The sequence below is a fragment of the Cibotium barometz genome, chromosome 25 (assembly GCF_041138505.1).
Source record: "Cibotium barometz isolate CiBa-2024 chromosome 25, ASM4113850v1, whole genome shotgun sequence".
NCBI classification, from domain to species: Eukaryota; Viridiplantae; Streptophyta; class Polypodiopsida; order Cyatheales; family Cibotiaceae; genus Cibotium; species Cibotium barometz.
Window position 1 is genome coordinate 26,886,563 of NC_141070.1, and position 15,701 is coordinate 26,902,263.

Genomic DNA, 15,701 nt, shown 5'->3' on the forward strand with positions numbered 1-15,701 from the left:
CTAGGCATGTCGTAGCTTCCAAGGCATGCCGGTAGCTACCTATGCATCCCGAGAGCTTCCAAGGCATGCCGATAGATTCCAATGCATGTCGGTAGCAACCTAGGCGTGCTGGTTGATACATAATGCATGCTGGTAGTCCCTAGATCCATAGATTTTCATTACGTTTTATCTTGTATATGAGTTTTTTGGAGTCATACACTTATGTAATTGCGCCAAGTATTCTAATTGAATTTTGATATTCCTAAAACTATGAATTGTAATGATCCTTTTTTTTGTATTTGTCTAATTTTGCATTACACTTGTCTATGCCAATGAGTAGGACATGAAGTTGTGTTAGTTTTACTGTGTTTATATTAGAAAAAAAAGAGCTAGGGCAGACTGGGGAGTCCTGTGCAGACTTCCCAAATTGCCCCATCTTTTTTTTACTATGCAGTACATTTGTTGCTCAGCAAAAAACTAAAAATAGCAATGATATTTTGCTTCTATAGAGCACTATATCACTACCCAAGAGTGATATTACGTTACGGAGTAGCGAAATATCATTGCTATTTTTGCCATTGAGTAGCGAAATGGAACCGACATCTCCGTATCCTTCTAGTTATAAAAGCACTACTATTTTTGCTGCTAAACTCTCATTTTATTATAGTGATGTATACATACATACATGTATACGTATATACATACACATACACACACGTATATATACATACATGCATATATACATATGCACACACATACATATATACATACATGCATATATACATATGCACACACATACATACATGCATATATACATATGCACACACATACATATATACATACATGCATATATACATATGCACACACATACATACATGCATATATACATATGCACACACATACATACACACGTATATATACATACATGCATATATACATATGCACACACATACATATACGCATGTATGTATGTATGTGGGTATATGCACACAAATGTGGTAAAATTTAAGTACCTTTTAATTGTGTTTTAGTAACGTTCTTTATTAGAACTTTTGAATTTCTGAGTAGATTTTAAAATGAACTGATTTATTTAAGAAAAAGGAACTTTAAGTTTCCTCTATATATATGTGAATAAATATATTTTACTCTAACTTAAATATGAGAGAATACTGGTTTAGATAAAAATAGCAAAAGAATCTTAAACACACTACCACCTATTCTCCTCCCTTTCTCTTGTATGCATTCAAGCAAAGATACTTTCTTTGGCTCATATCCTAGTTTGCCGCTCATCTCTCATTTGAGATAAGTCACAGTCATTTTATCAACCAAGTATTTTAGTATTGGTAATTTGGTTCAAACAAAAGCATGCACAACATTCAAGGAGATTTTTGAGCTGATATCCAAATACACCCATTTTGTGTGCTAATCCATGAAGCTACGTAGCCAAGGATAAATGTGAAGCTCAAAATGGTGAAGAATGAATATTAAGAACCTCTACTTCCACTCTACAATAAGTTATATCAAGAAATTATAAACCAAGATTTGTGCCTCTCCATTGAATGGTCTTTGCATATGAGATTAGGAAAAATGAGACTCCTAAACATGGCAATGGTATGAAGTGGTGCAAGATGGAGGCCCATTCAATGCCTGGAGTAGACAAGAAGGGTGTAGGTCACCATCCTAGAATCTCATGAAGGGAGAAGCTCACCATGAAAGTTTTCTCTAGGAAAGGAGATAACCAAATTGTCATATATCAAAAGATATCAAAGATGTACCAACTATCCCATAAGTGACTTATACAGTCACTGCATGTGTAGTACAACCAAGCACATAATTTCCTACATTACAAACCATCCCCTCCTACAATGATTTTGTCCTCAAAATCAAAGGATGGTCGTGCAAAAAAAACCAAAATCGACCCACAACATGTGGAGTCATAAACCATAGTAAGTGCCCAACAATTAATGATCCTATATAATAAACGGATTTGCCACCAGCATCAAATGGAAAACCATGAATGTCGATGCACAAATAACATCAACATCAAAAGGTCCTCGTAGCCTCCTAGATCAAATGTAAAACTCCATAGACCAACTCCCAAGATATAAAACATGATGCCTCCTGGGTCAAAAAGATGACATAGCCATGCATCCTCAATCATCACACAATCTCCTGGGTCAAATGGAAGTGCCAAGAACCAGTGATCCATATGCACACATGCATAACCACATGTATTGAAGGAAGCTCCACCTAATAATTTACCAAAATTATGATCCACATGACCACCTCGATTAACATAGTTTTGGACATCACTGGAAATGACAAACATGCATTATGCTCATCTACACAAAGTTTGACTTCCCAATCCGATGGTGCCCAATGCCTCTCTATGGCCGTAGTGACTTGTTCGCACAAGGCTTCCCAAGAATAAAGAATGAAGAATGTATTATGAGAAGTGTATTTGCATATTGTATAAGGCCAAATTATGAGCCACGCATTGCATATTGCATTGGGCATCTTGAGTGGACACACTTTGAGTGAGTGTGAACACTATTGCCTTGTATATATATCAAATTTCTATTATAATTGAGGACTCTCTCCATTTTACTTTATTACTGTTGGTATCATAGGGTTAGGGTTAGCAAAACCTAAGGAGGATCAAACAAGAAAGACATGGCTATGGTGTTTGGGAGCTTGACAAATACAGATAAAGAGAGTGAGCACTAGAGAGAGAGTAAAACACATGACTGAAATGGATTTGATTGTATTAATTCATAATATAAAGTACAAGCCTTTATCTATATAGGCCTTTCCACATACCAAACCCTTTGACCCTTATTGAATGCACACTTATCCACCCATAAGGGGTGGTTCACACATACATAAACACACAACCATATAAATGAGTGTGTACACCCTTTTTATGGATGTTCACACACACATATGGATACACAAACACACAATTGCACATATTCCAACACCCCCTGTGAGTTGGGGCGCACATACATGAACATAGGCAATACCTTGATTCCAACACTCACCCTTAAGGGATTTCCACACTCTAGTCAAGGATTAATTTTAGGTCCATAGCCTAGTTTCTCATGCTAGTAGGTGGCTTCCAAGGGTAGGAACAAACAAGGAACAGGGTACACACTCACACAACACACATATACAAGACCTTATTCCCAACAAATCCCCCTAAAGGGCTATCTCTCTTACTATTGCAAGGATAAATCGTGGGCTTGTGTCCCAGTTTTTCATGCTTGCAGAGGTGCCACTTGGGTAGAGTCACAACACGGGATTTAGGTCACAACCACATGACAACAATAATAGCAACAACAACAACACACAAAAGAACATGACATTGCCTTTTATAAATCAAGGCAATACATAACATATAACAAACAAACACATATAAATCTTGGGAGAGTTTCTCCTCATTGATCATAAATGATTCCACAAAATCAAAGCGATGGAAATATTAGGCCAATGTTGATGAAGATGTAGCTGTCATTTTACGGCGACGTCTATCAAATCACCAATCACTCTGTTGATTCCCATGGTGCTGCTCTGTCATCAGCACAGCCCTCCGTTTGCAGTGCATCTTACATCGCCTTACAGTCCTAGATTTGTAGTTGTAACCGTCTTCCACGCCTCTACCTCTGACACGTAGCACAACTCTCTTCTCTTTCGCGTCTGCAGCACCTGCAACTGGCTTCTTCTTCACAACATCGCCGCTTCCAGGGGGGCTTCTGCCCACTGTTGCTACTTCGCCTGTAGGTCTAGCACGCATACTTGTATCTGCACCATAGCTTCCACCACCTTTCCTACCACAATGAAGAGGATAAGGTGTTAGAAAATTATAAAAAAATAGTTTGGATCAGGTTTTAATAATAAAAGAAAAAAAAAAACCTAAGCTCTTATTCACATGGGTGCTTCGACTACTATGTGTTGGGGTTGCTTGGGCAATCTTCTTCAAGCATTCACACTCACGTGGTGGCCTTCATCAACATATGCTTGATCAACAAGAGCATCTTCACGAGTATGTAAATCCTAAGTACCATTGTTGGTATCTTAGGGTTAGGGTTAGCATAACCTAAGGAGGTTTAGCCATGGCTATGGTGTTTGGGAGCTCGATAAATATAGAGAAAGAGAGTGAGTGCTAGATAGAGAGTAAAAAACACGACTGAAATGGATTTGATTCGATTGATTCATAATATGAAGTACAAGTCTTTCTCTATATAGTCCTTTCCACATACCAAACCCTTTGACCCTTATTAAATGCACACTTATCCACTCTTAAGAGGTGGTTCACACACACATAAACACACAACCATATAAATGAGTGTGTACACCCTTTTTATGGATGCTCACACACACACATATGGATACACAAACACACAATTGCACATATTCAACAATTACTTGTGTTGAAGAGACTCTTGTGATTATCTAATTATTAAGCTTGTGATTATCTAATTAGTGAGCGTGAGAAGTGAGGGAGAGTCATAACCTCAAGAATACCCTTGATGACAATGAGGAGAGGAGAAGGAGCTAAGCCTCCCCTCAACGGAAGTAGCAACCTATGACTGGTGGCAAGTCCCCGAACGACAAATAAGGTAAAGCCCCAAGCACATGGATGAGCCTTAACATGGCGTTGCTACCGGGGATTAGCCCCTAGCTTTATGTTCTTTCTCTTAATTAGTTTTGAGAGACTATTTGCCGTTCACTAAAAGAAGATTGTTTTGCTTGATTTTTGATCTATTTGTGGTTATTGTTGTGATTTGATTGATTATGAGTGAAGTCCTCTTTAGCATTCACATACGTGTTTATAAGGTTAGGTTGCATTTATTTAATCAATTTTTGCATTAGGAAGTAAATTAGTATTCTCTTTTGTGCATAAACACAGGCATAAAATGCCTTAATTTTTGCATTTTTGAGTGGGTTTTGTTGCGTTTATTTGCATTAGAGTGTTAGCAATAGGTTTAGGTACCCTAATCCAAAAAAAACACACCACTTGATATTCACTTATTTCTCTTAATGAACTAGTTTTTTCATTAAGAGAGTAATTAGTGAACTAGAAGTGAGTAAAAAAACCCAAAAACATTAGCTAAAACGTGTATCTTTCAGTGCAAGGATGATTCTTTGATGAATCATAAGTGTTTTGGAGTGTTTCTACACATCCGCACATCATCTTACCTCAAAGATCAATAAAAAATATGGATTTGAGCTTCATTAAGCTCATTTTTCGTGTTGTAGAATTAAGTACTAAATTAATCCTATGTTTTTCATTATCATATTTGCAAATGAGTACTTGAATTGTTAGCAATTCTGTGAGGAATTCGTTAATATATTCATTTACATATGTTTACATTTTTGGAGTGAAAATCACCTTTCCCTCCTTTTCTAATTCTTTTTTCCTCTCATCTCTATTTAAGCTTTTTTTTAAATTACTATTAAAAAAATCCCCCCTACTTCTTTTTTAAATTTGTAAAAATATAAGAAAGTACTTTATATATATATATATATATATATATCCAAAAATTAAAAATTAAAAATTTCACCACGTTTTGATTTGTATTTTGATAATTAATGTTTAAAAAAAGCACACCCACATCACTACTTTTTTTTATCCTTTTTTTAAAGATAAGTTTTAAGAAAATACTTATATATAGTTATATATTAGCTCTTTCACTTATATATATATATATTAAATATATACACATATATTTTGTTAATTTATTTTTTTTAAATTCCCGCTTTTTCTTTTTATATTAAAATTTTAAAAAAATAAAATTATAAAACTTTATCTTTTCTTTTTTCTTTTCTTTCTTTTTTTTCCTTGCTTTTTCTCTCTCCTCTCTCATTTTCTTCCTTACTTTTTCTCTCTCTTCTTTCCTATCTCTATCTTTCTCTCTCTTTTGCTCTGCTGCCACGCGACTTGTAAAAAAGGAGGTTAGCTAAATATATATTTTTTAAAACGTACCTGACCGACATCGCCTGCATCAGCTCTTTTCCACATTGCTGCTCTCACCAGCATCCACCTACCTGCACAGGCTCCACCTGCCACACACACACACACAAACACATATATAATTACTAATTAATTAATGTAGTTAACTAATATAGTTATCAATGAATAAAAAATATAAATTAATTATTAATTAGCATTATAATTTATATAGTAGGTAATGAATATAATAAATTAATATAGTTATCAATGAATAAAAAATATAAATTAATTATTAATTAGCATTATAATTTATATAGTAGGTAATGAATATAATAAATTAATTATTTTAATAAAATACATAAATTAATTAAATATTTTTAATTAATTTATTCATCAAGAAATAAATTTTTTAAAAGAAATTATTAGTTAGTTAATTAATTTTAATTAATTAATTTAAAAAAAATAAAAATAGATTAATTAATAATTTCTTTTTTAAAATTTCTTAATTAATTACTTGATTAAGAATAATAATAAATAAATAACAAAAATATACTATATATATTATTATTATATTAATGTTTTAATTTTTTAAATTAATTAGTTAACTTGAGTATTTATTTATTTATTTATTTATTTATTAGTATTCATTAATAATTAACTCAAAGTTTATTGATCAACTAAATAGTTTTGTTAATTTATTGATTGAAAAACTAATAATAATACTAATAAATTTAACGAACGGTTAATTATTAAAGCTTTAAATAATTAATTAATTAATTATAAAAAAATTTTAATGAATTTTTAAAAAACATCTTGTAAATTTTTTTAAAGAAATTGAATTGAATAAAATTATATATATATATATATAATTATAAAAATTATATATTTTTTAAAATCCTACCACTCATCTCTACCCTCTCGCGCCTGCTATATGACGGTCATTACACATATTGGGCTTCACTATACCCTGGTGTGTGCCTATATAAATTTCTTAACCCGTGACGTGTACATGACACAAACGCATCCTTATATGCATATGTGCACGCTTTTACACACATTCTATCACTTGCACCATGCACCCACCAATACATAAATAATAGGCATGCATTAGTGCACTGTACTTCACAACATGCACAAATCCACGAGCAAGTGTACATACGCAAGCGTTGGCACATTCATTGTATATGAATTTGTACGCTTTACGTCATCTTTACGATCCCGCTTATGTGATCAATCTTTGATTAATTAATACGCGTTAAATTATACTCTTGAGTGGACTAAGAAAAAAGAAAACAAAACAACATCGCGCACTTTAATTGGGTCAAATCGTAAGGGCTGAACACTCAAGACGATAAGCTTAGAATAATTGCACGTCACGGTAGCTAGGAATAGGCCATAACATCATGCTCTTCACGTTGACCTAGCCACACTAGGAAATTCATGCACTTGAGATACAGACAAAATTTGGATAGTGACCAATGACGATAGTGTCTCAAACCACCCCGAGTCTTCTTACCAACTAAGCCAGAGATTGGGAAGCTCTGGTGACACTCAATTGAGTACTCATCATTGGCAAACCTTTGACGCCTTAGACACAACCACTATAGCAAAGACTCAATGGATCCAAGGTAGGAAGAAACTGCACCCGAGGGGTTATGTACCTCCTTAGCACATTCGAACACAATTGTAGACTATGCTATAGGCTTGTGTTGACAGAGATTTCCTAGGGTAGAAGAAGATGCAAACGGAATATCCCCAGACCTTGGGAATACATCTTGTAATTGTACCTCAATCTCTTGACTTCAAAATTGGTCCACCCTTTCTGCCATTCAAACGCACAAGAATGGTTTGGTTCGATATGGACCCAAACACTAGAAATCCAATGTGTGTTCACACCCCAACACCTAAGAGCCTAAAACCTATTATAATGAGAAGTACGACGAAGAGGAACGAGAATGGCTAGCTCGCACTCATATTGAGCAATCCCCACAAATAGCGCAACAAAGTATGGATATCCTCCTCTTTACTGAGAGAGCCTACATCTACATCTATCCCATGGAATTAATTCGGGCTTCAAGGCATAAATGTTGGGTACTTGTTGCAACTGCTACAACAACAGGAAGGAGTACCAATTGCCCCAATCTCACAATAAGAGAAACGTGTGTCCCACCTCTTGCTAACAAACGAGGAAGAAGTAGAAGACTATGTTCAAGACCTAGAAGACCCCAAGACCACATGGCTTTTAAGCATCTAGTGGCCAGTGACCCACCACCTCAAGATGGGGAAGAACAAGACTTGAATCCCCCAATCTTTTCAATGAAGGATCTTGAAGAGTTCTTAGTGGAGGTCAATGCCCACAAGCAAGTCATCCAAGCTGAAGAAATACAGAGAGAATTTAGAAATCCAACTCTTACAGTACCATTGGCATCTACGAGATGTCCCATGGTAAATGTCATTAGAGGTCGAAACATTGTGCCACCTCATGCGAGACGAGATGGTCGAGGAATAGCACCTCACATTCCCCCAGCTCCTTTTGTTTTATTTATACAACCAATAGGACAAATTCCACGAGCACATGCTAGACTAGTAGTCAATAACCTTGCCAGATATGTTGCCCCACCTCATGGATACTATCTATACGCACCCCTCCTATAGCTACACCAATGGTCACAATGCATGCGAACCTTTTAGGCATGGCGAGAGAAATGGGAAGGGGGGTTGCACAAGAACTTGCAATAGCAAGTGAACTAAGAGCAACACACATTAAGTAGTGCACATTGCAAAATTTCTGACGAATTTTTTAGGGGATGGTGATTCCATCCAACACTTAGAGATGTTTAAGCAAGTATGTGAAAGTTGGGGAAGTTTGATAATGTTACTAAAATCAGTGCCTTTAGTCTAACTCTAGATGGAAGTGTAGGACAATGGTATCATGGGTCAAAACTTGAGGAGAAGGTTGACTTCAACACACTCAAAACACTATTCATTCTCAGATTTGCACGCATCGGCGGGTGGAAAGTGGGGGTGGAAAGTGGAGTGTTGCAGTTCAACTAGGTGATCTCCAGCAAAACAAAGAAGAATATATTCGAGATTACGTATCGCGCACAAAACACTTGAACTCTCGCTGCACACCAAGTGAACACCCCCTGTCTTACCACCCCAACCACCAATTCCGTGAGTGACCCCTATGCACCAAGTTGGAGTGGAAGAGGCACAGGACCTTGAGTAGTATGAAGGAGAAGAGGTTAAATACTCAGAGCCACCCAAATTGAGCTACTATCAAGCTACTATCAAGTACAAGATGAATCTTCCGAACCTGTTCTACTCTACTATCAATTTGGCCCACTAGAAAGAGGAACAATACCCATGGCACTTGTGCGATGACAACCCATTCAATTTCACCATTTTCAAGGCCTGCATAGAATTACTGAATGTCTAAATAAGGGAATGCCAATAGCTAATCCAGTATGCCACAATCCGGACTTCAACAATTAAATCCATTAGCACCTATAGCTATTTGCAATGAGTGTGGAGTATCTCATTTGTTCAAAGACTACCCACTCCAAGGCACCTATTGTACTTACAGCAGCAGCTGAGCTCACCCCCTCCACTAGCCTTCACTTGATAAGTGTGAGCAATGGCATGATTCTCATGGTTCCACTCAATGTAATAACAAGGTTGCAAGGGAAGAATAAGGAAAATTAACGAAAGCTCGTGCTCCACCCAATAACAAAAAAAAAAACCTCTACCCTCATAACCAAACCCGAAACCACAAGGAACACTCAAAAGTATGCAGAACCTTAGGTGAAAGCCAAGAAGAGGTCTCAATTCAAAGTGGCTTAGAAGACTATGATTGTGCATCTCTAGCTTCTCAAGAAAAAACCAAAGCTTGCTTCGTCAGAGAACAACCCCAAACAAGCTCAAAGAAATACTTGATTATCCTATTCCCAGTGTGGAAAAAGAGTGTATTGAAACTTAGGTGAAAGCCAAGAAGAGGTCTCAATTCAAAGTGTCTTAGAAGACTATGATCGTGCATCTCTAGCTTCTCAAGAAAAAACCAAAGCCTTGCTTCGTCAAAGAACAACCCCAAACAAGCTCAAAGAAATACTTGATTATCCTATTCCCAGTGTGGAAAAAGAGTGTATTGAACAAGCCCAGGAACTTGTCCATCAACTCCAACAAGAGATGTAACTAGTGCTTGAGAAAGTTCAAGGTTACTCTACTTTCATACCCTCATCAACCCTGCCTAATAAAAAATATAATGAAGGGGGCTTGGTCTTGGACATAAGGGAAGTCCATGGGCATGGATATGGCCGGGCAAGTATGGGGGCCCAACATTAATAAGTGTGAAAAGGTGGGCAAGTATACAAGTGAACAAATTATAATTAGGGGAATCTAATCATTTGACTAATCAAATCATACTTTCTTGGAGCTCCAAGCTTCCATGGCTATGGTGGTACTCCCTTGAGTGCATGTGGTACTCCATTATGAGTGCATTCTCTTTCTCTCTCTCTTTCCATCATTATAGAGCCATGTCTTTGATCCATTTCCATCAAAGATTCAAGAAAATTTGAGAGATTCTTGGAATTCTTGATTTTCTTGATCTTTCTTAAGTTTCTTCGAAATTCTCTTTACTTTCTTGATTTCTTGATCAAGAAATAGGCATAGTGATTGTGGGATGATGGAAATTTCTTTGATTTTGGTTTGTTCTAAGCTCCCACCCTTACCATCAGTTTTTAGAGTCTTAGAAACTACAGCGGAACCCCCATATTTCACCTATGTGGACTGCTCTACCCTTATGTCATAGTCAAGCCTAGGAATTTCCCTTGATAGCAAATAAGACTAATTATATCAGTCTCAGATCTTTGTAATAAAACTTGTCCTTGTAAATATTTGGAAATAAAATAATTTCAATGTTTTACTCTCCAAAAATAAGCGTTGTCCAAATATGAATCTTGTAATCTTAAAATTGTTTTTACAATGATGGCCAGGACGATCACCCTCCACTTCCCAATGCGCTTTACACTGATACCCAGGAGAAGAAGCTCCTGCTCAAGCAAATGTAACCTCCCTCCTTTAAAGGAGAAGGTTCAAAGGTTGAGAAGGATGCTGAAGTCTGGATTGAGGCGATGGACGATTATTTCTCTGCCGCCGGTACTGGAGTAGCAAATTAGTCTATGCTTGCACGGTTTTGCCTCATCGAAGATACTAAAATCTGGTGGAAACAGTGGTGCCGTGACAAGGAAGTCACCGAGCATTCTCAAACGTGGGAAGACATCAAGCAGGCAGTGAAGGAAAGATATCTTCCCCCATCCCATGAATCCATAAAGATGAATGAGTTTTTTAGTCTTAGGCAGTGCAACTTAACTCTTGAGGACTACTATTCCAAATTTATCACTCTTTGGAAGTATGCCCCAGCTATGACTACTTCCCAGCAAGTGGCTCGTTTTTGCCAAGGGCTAAATGAACCCTTAGATTCCCGCCTTAAAGCAATGAGGCCAAGCACATTACAGGATGCTCTCATACGAGCAAAGCCCCTTGCAAAAGAAATGAAGACTGACAAACCTAAGCATCAAAAGAGATCTTACCCTGAGGCAAATCCTAAAGATCAACCCTACAAGAAACCCCAACCGAATTTCCCCTACTACAACAGAGGGCGACAAGGCAACTCTTTTGTCCCCCGCTCGTATGCTGCTTCTTCCAGAGAAGGCCCTCTGTGTTTTGAGTGCAATGAGCCGGGACACTTTAGAGCCAACTATCCCAAGATGGCAACATCATTTTCCCAAGGTAGCAGAGGAAATCAAGACCGTTATCAACCAAGCTGCAAGAGGCAGTGGGCGTGGCAGAGGCTGCGGAGGAGCAGTTGCTAGGACCGCCTGTATTATAAGTGAAGAACCGACCTTGGAAATGGCTAAAGAAGAGCGTGCCACCGTCCATGCGGTAGTAGAACACCAAGGTCCGAATAAACAATTTGGTGTAATCCAAACCCCAGCCACTCATCACAGTAATCCATTTCAGCTTTTGATTGATTGTGGAAGTACCCATTCATTTCTTTCTCCTAGGTGCTTGCAAAAATTAAACTTGAGTCCAAAAACAGCTAGAATGACTGTAGAGTTAGCCAGTGTGGGAAAGAAGTATCTCGCCACTCTATAGGGAACCTTGATTTTGAGTTGGGTAATGAGCAAACTCATGACCACTTTAGAGTCTTGCCATTAGGAATTTTATGATGGAATCCTTGGGATGGATTGGTTAATTGCAAACAAAGCTAGCATTCATTGTTTAGCCGCTCAAGGATATACAGACGTTCTGCTAAGGGATTACCATCCCAACCCTCTTGAGTAGCAACACGAAGACTTGGAATGACAAATTCCCACGGCATGACTGCTTCTTGGCCATATACCATTTTGAATGGTGTGCAATTAATAGCCACTTTGTACGCAGTACGATAGGCCCATAAAGCTGTCGTAAGCTTTAGATCCCAATCCGTGCGATGAGCTTCAACTGTCTTTGTCAAAATAGAGATTAAAGTCTTGTTGGTACTCTCGGCTTGGCCATTCGCTTGCGGATAGTAAGGAGTAGATTTATGATGGGATATCATGAAATTTGTTGTGAGCTCCTTAATCACTTCATTTATAAAATGCGTACCATTGTCGCTCACAAGTTCCAAAGGACAACCGAATCGTGTGATTATATTTTCAAAGAGGAACTTGGCTGTTGTCCTCGCATCTGCCTTACGTGTCGCTTTCGCTTCAGCCCATTTGGTCATATAGTCAGTGGCCACAATAATATAGCGAGATTGTGTGTTTCGGGCCGCTGGGCTAATTGGACCTACAAAGTCTAAACCCCACTTTTCAAATGGTTGGTTTACTTTGATTGGATGTAGGGGCATCTGATCTTTCCTCTGGGGTTTCTTATATCGTTGGCATTCATCGCAACCCTTCACAAAGAGTGATGCATCTTGGAACATAGTGGGCCACCAATACCCTGATTGTAAGATCTTTCGCGCAGTTAAGTCTCTTGAGAAGTGACCACCGGCTACGCCCATATGTGCCTCTTGCAAAATGTATAGATACTCATCCTCTCGGGCACAACGCCTAAGAACGTCATCCTTTCCTCTTTTATAAAGAGTCCCAGCTATCAGGCAATAGGGTTCGCATTCTTTGATTAGCTTTCGAGCTAGATCTTTACGAAGCTCCTTGGGTGGGAAGCCATTAACCAAAAAGTTAACAATCTTCTCACTCCATTCAGGCATTGTCTCCACCATGAACAGGGAAGTGTCAGGTAAGTCATCATCAACCCCCGTAGGAGCCTCACCATTAGGTATGCGAGACAAATGATCAGCCATAACATGTTTTTTGCCAGGTCTCACAACAACAGTGAAATCAAACTCAAGAAGAATCAATAGCCATCGTGTGATTCTTCCTGTGGAGCATGGTTTGTTTACCAGATACAACAATGCTTGATGATCCACATAGAAAACAAACTTGGTGGCAAGGAGGTAATAACAAAATTTCCTTACTGCATATATCATTGCCAACCCTTCTCGCTCCGTAGTGGTGTAGTTCATCTCAGCATCGTTCAACTGGTGACTGGCAAAGCTAATGGGGTAGTCTAGCTTGTGTTCTCCAGGTTGAGTTAACACACACCCAATAGCAAAGTTTGATGCATCAATATGCACATGGAAGAGTAAATCCCAGTTAGGCATTCTCAAGATTGGAGCACTCGCCAAGGCCTTCTTTAATAGCTCATAGGCACGATCACATTCTTCGGTCCAAATAAACTCGATGAGAAGCTTATACAATGGTCGAGCTATCTCGGCGAAGAATAGAATAAATCTTCGATAATAACCAACGTGGCCCATAAAGCGTTGGACTCCCTTGTAGTTGGTGGGTGGGGGTAATTCCAGAATGACCTTGATTTTACTCTCGTCAGTGGAAATCCCATTTTTGGACACTATATGCCCTAAGATAACTCCGTGTTTAACCCAGAATTGGCATTTGAAAGGATTCAAGGAGATGCGATATAATCTACACCTTTCAAATATTTTTCGTAAACACATCAAGTGCTCATCCCAAGAGGAATGAACACAAAGATCGTCTAAGAAAGCTTCACAGAAGTCCCTTAGATATTCCTTAAAGGCCGTGTTTATCAATCGTTGGAATGTTGCAGGTGCATTGGTCAAGCCAAAAGCCATGACGCGAAAGGCAAACACTCCAAACTCCGTGATAAATGCTGTTTTAGCTTGGTCCTCGACTGCAATTGTGATCTGATTGTAACCCGAGTACCCATCTAAAAAGCTATATGCCTCCTTGCCTGCCACTCTTTCAAGCACATGTTCAGAATACGGCAAGGGGTAATGATCCCTTCTGGTGGCTGCATTAACCTTTTTGAGATCAACGCACACTCTGAGTTTCCCATTCTTCTTTGGTACGATGACTATCGGAGAAACCCATTCTGAGTGCTCAATAGGGTATATGAATCCACATTTTACAAGCTTTTCAATTTCCTCTTGTACAATCTTTGCGTACTTAGGATTCATTGGGTAGGGACGTTGCTGGACTGGTTTAGCAGTGCTAATCATTGGAATCGTGTGTTGCACCACCGAGGGTGGAACACCCTTCATATCATGATATGTCCAAGCAAATATGTCCTTGAATTCTTTAAGAAGCTTCGTAAGTGCAGCTTCTTCCGCCTTGGTGAGGTCTTGAGCAATATAAACTGGTTTAGACTCCTCACCCGGATCTGCTAAATCTATCTCCTTAACTACCGCAGGGCCATCGTAGACACCGCTACTCCCATTGGTAGGCGTTCGTTGGGCTTTTGTGTAGACTACTTTACGTTCCCCTGTGGTGAATGATTTGAAATGCTCGGGTGCGGGGTGTAAGTCTACTGGTTCCTGTTGTGCCAGACTTTTTTCTTTCAATTCCGCTTCCTTTTGTTGTTGAGCCAACTCTTGGTTTTGCCGCCTTCTTGCAGTACGACTTAGTTTCGGCTTCTCTTCGATTTCTAATTGGGCGACGTCATGAGGTTGCGGAATACACCACATGACACTTTGGAGATATTGTCCCCAATTATTAGCTATCTTTCGATGAGCATCAATGGCTCCTACATAACTAAGCCATTCTGCAGTGGATCTTTCCTTGTTTATTGCAGTGCGTACATTAGCTCGATAGCGTTGGCGCTTATGTTTCGTTTTCTTCTTACCAAGTTTTTGATTTTTGTTTCTATCAGATTCGGACTCACTTGGTCGATCTTCACTTTCGGATGAACTGCAGGAGGCCACTGTCCTAGGCGTTGAGCACCTTGCTTCCACATTTGGGTGAATATTTGATTCATTTTTCCCATCAGGCTCAGGGTCAATTTCTTCTTGCGATTCATACTCAGAGTTACATTGGTCAGAGTCTTCGCTACTTTCAGTGTCAGTGGAGTTTGCCACGTTCTCGCCATTAGGAGTCAAGTGCATAACACCTATCATGTTTATTGGCACTAACGGTGGCATATCTTGCCCCTCAGGTGTTACCCAACTTGTGCCTCTATTTCCCCATGTGTCTATGGTTGCCGCTAGGTGTACCCAATCCACGTTATCCGACTCAGTCATACCCGGTAAAACATCCATATAAGGAGAATCTTTTCCATCATCAGTCTCTTTTTTGCATGTATAGCAATACCTTAATGGGGCAGAGTGAACAGTGGTATCCGATCGATTATCAATGATAACCTTGCTTCCTAAGGGATGCGCACGACCATTCTCAAGATCAACTCAAATGAC

General features: G+C 38.6%; 1 protein-coding gene across 1 annotated transcript; it reads right to left on the minus strand.

Annotated features, from left to right (window-relative positions):
• Positions 1-2,749: 2,749 nt before the first annotated feature.
• Positions 2,750-4,175, minus strand: LOC147624420 (uncharacterized). Its single transcript, XM_086819961.1, has 2 exons — positions 3,973-4,175; positions 2,750-3,806 (listed from the first exon to the last, which is right to left on the minus strand). The coding sequence occupies exons 1-2, from the start codon at positions 4,041-4,043 to the stop codon at positions 3,515-3,517; spliced, it is 363 nt and encodes a 120-aa protein (XP_086676087.1). The 5' UTR covers positions 4,044-4,175; the 3' UTR covers positions 2,750-3,514.
• Positions 4,176-15,701: the final 11,526 nt, after the last annotated feature.

What these genes read in the sequence shown, in the direction of transcription:
- LOC147624420 (XM_086819961.1), bottom strand. Translation starts at nt 4,043, where the DNA reads ATGGTACTTAGGATTTACATACTCGTGAAGATGCTCTTGTTGATCAAG. An exon ending in ATGTTGATGAAGGCCACCAC is followed by an intron (nt 3,807 to 3,972) that starts GTGAGTGTGAAT and finishes TCATTGTGGTAG; the next exon opens with GAAAGGTGGTGGAAGCTATG.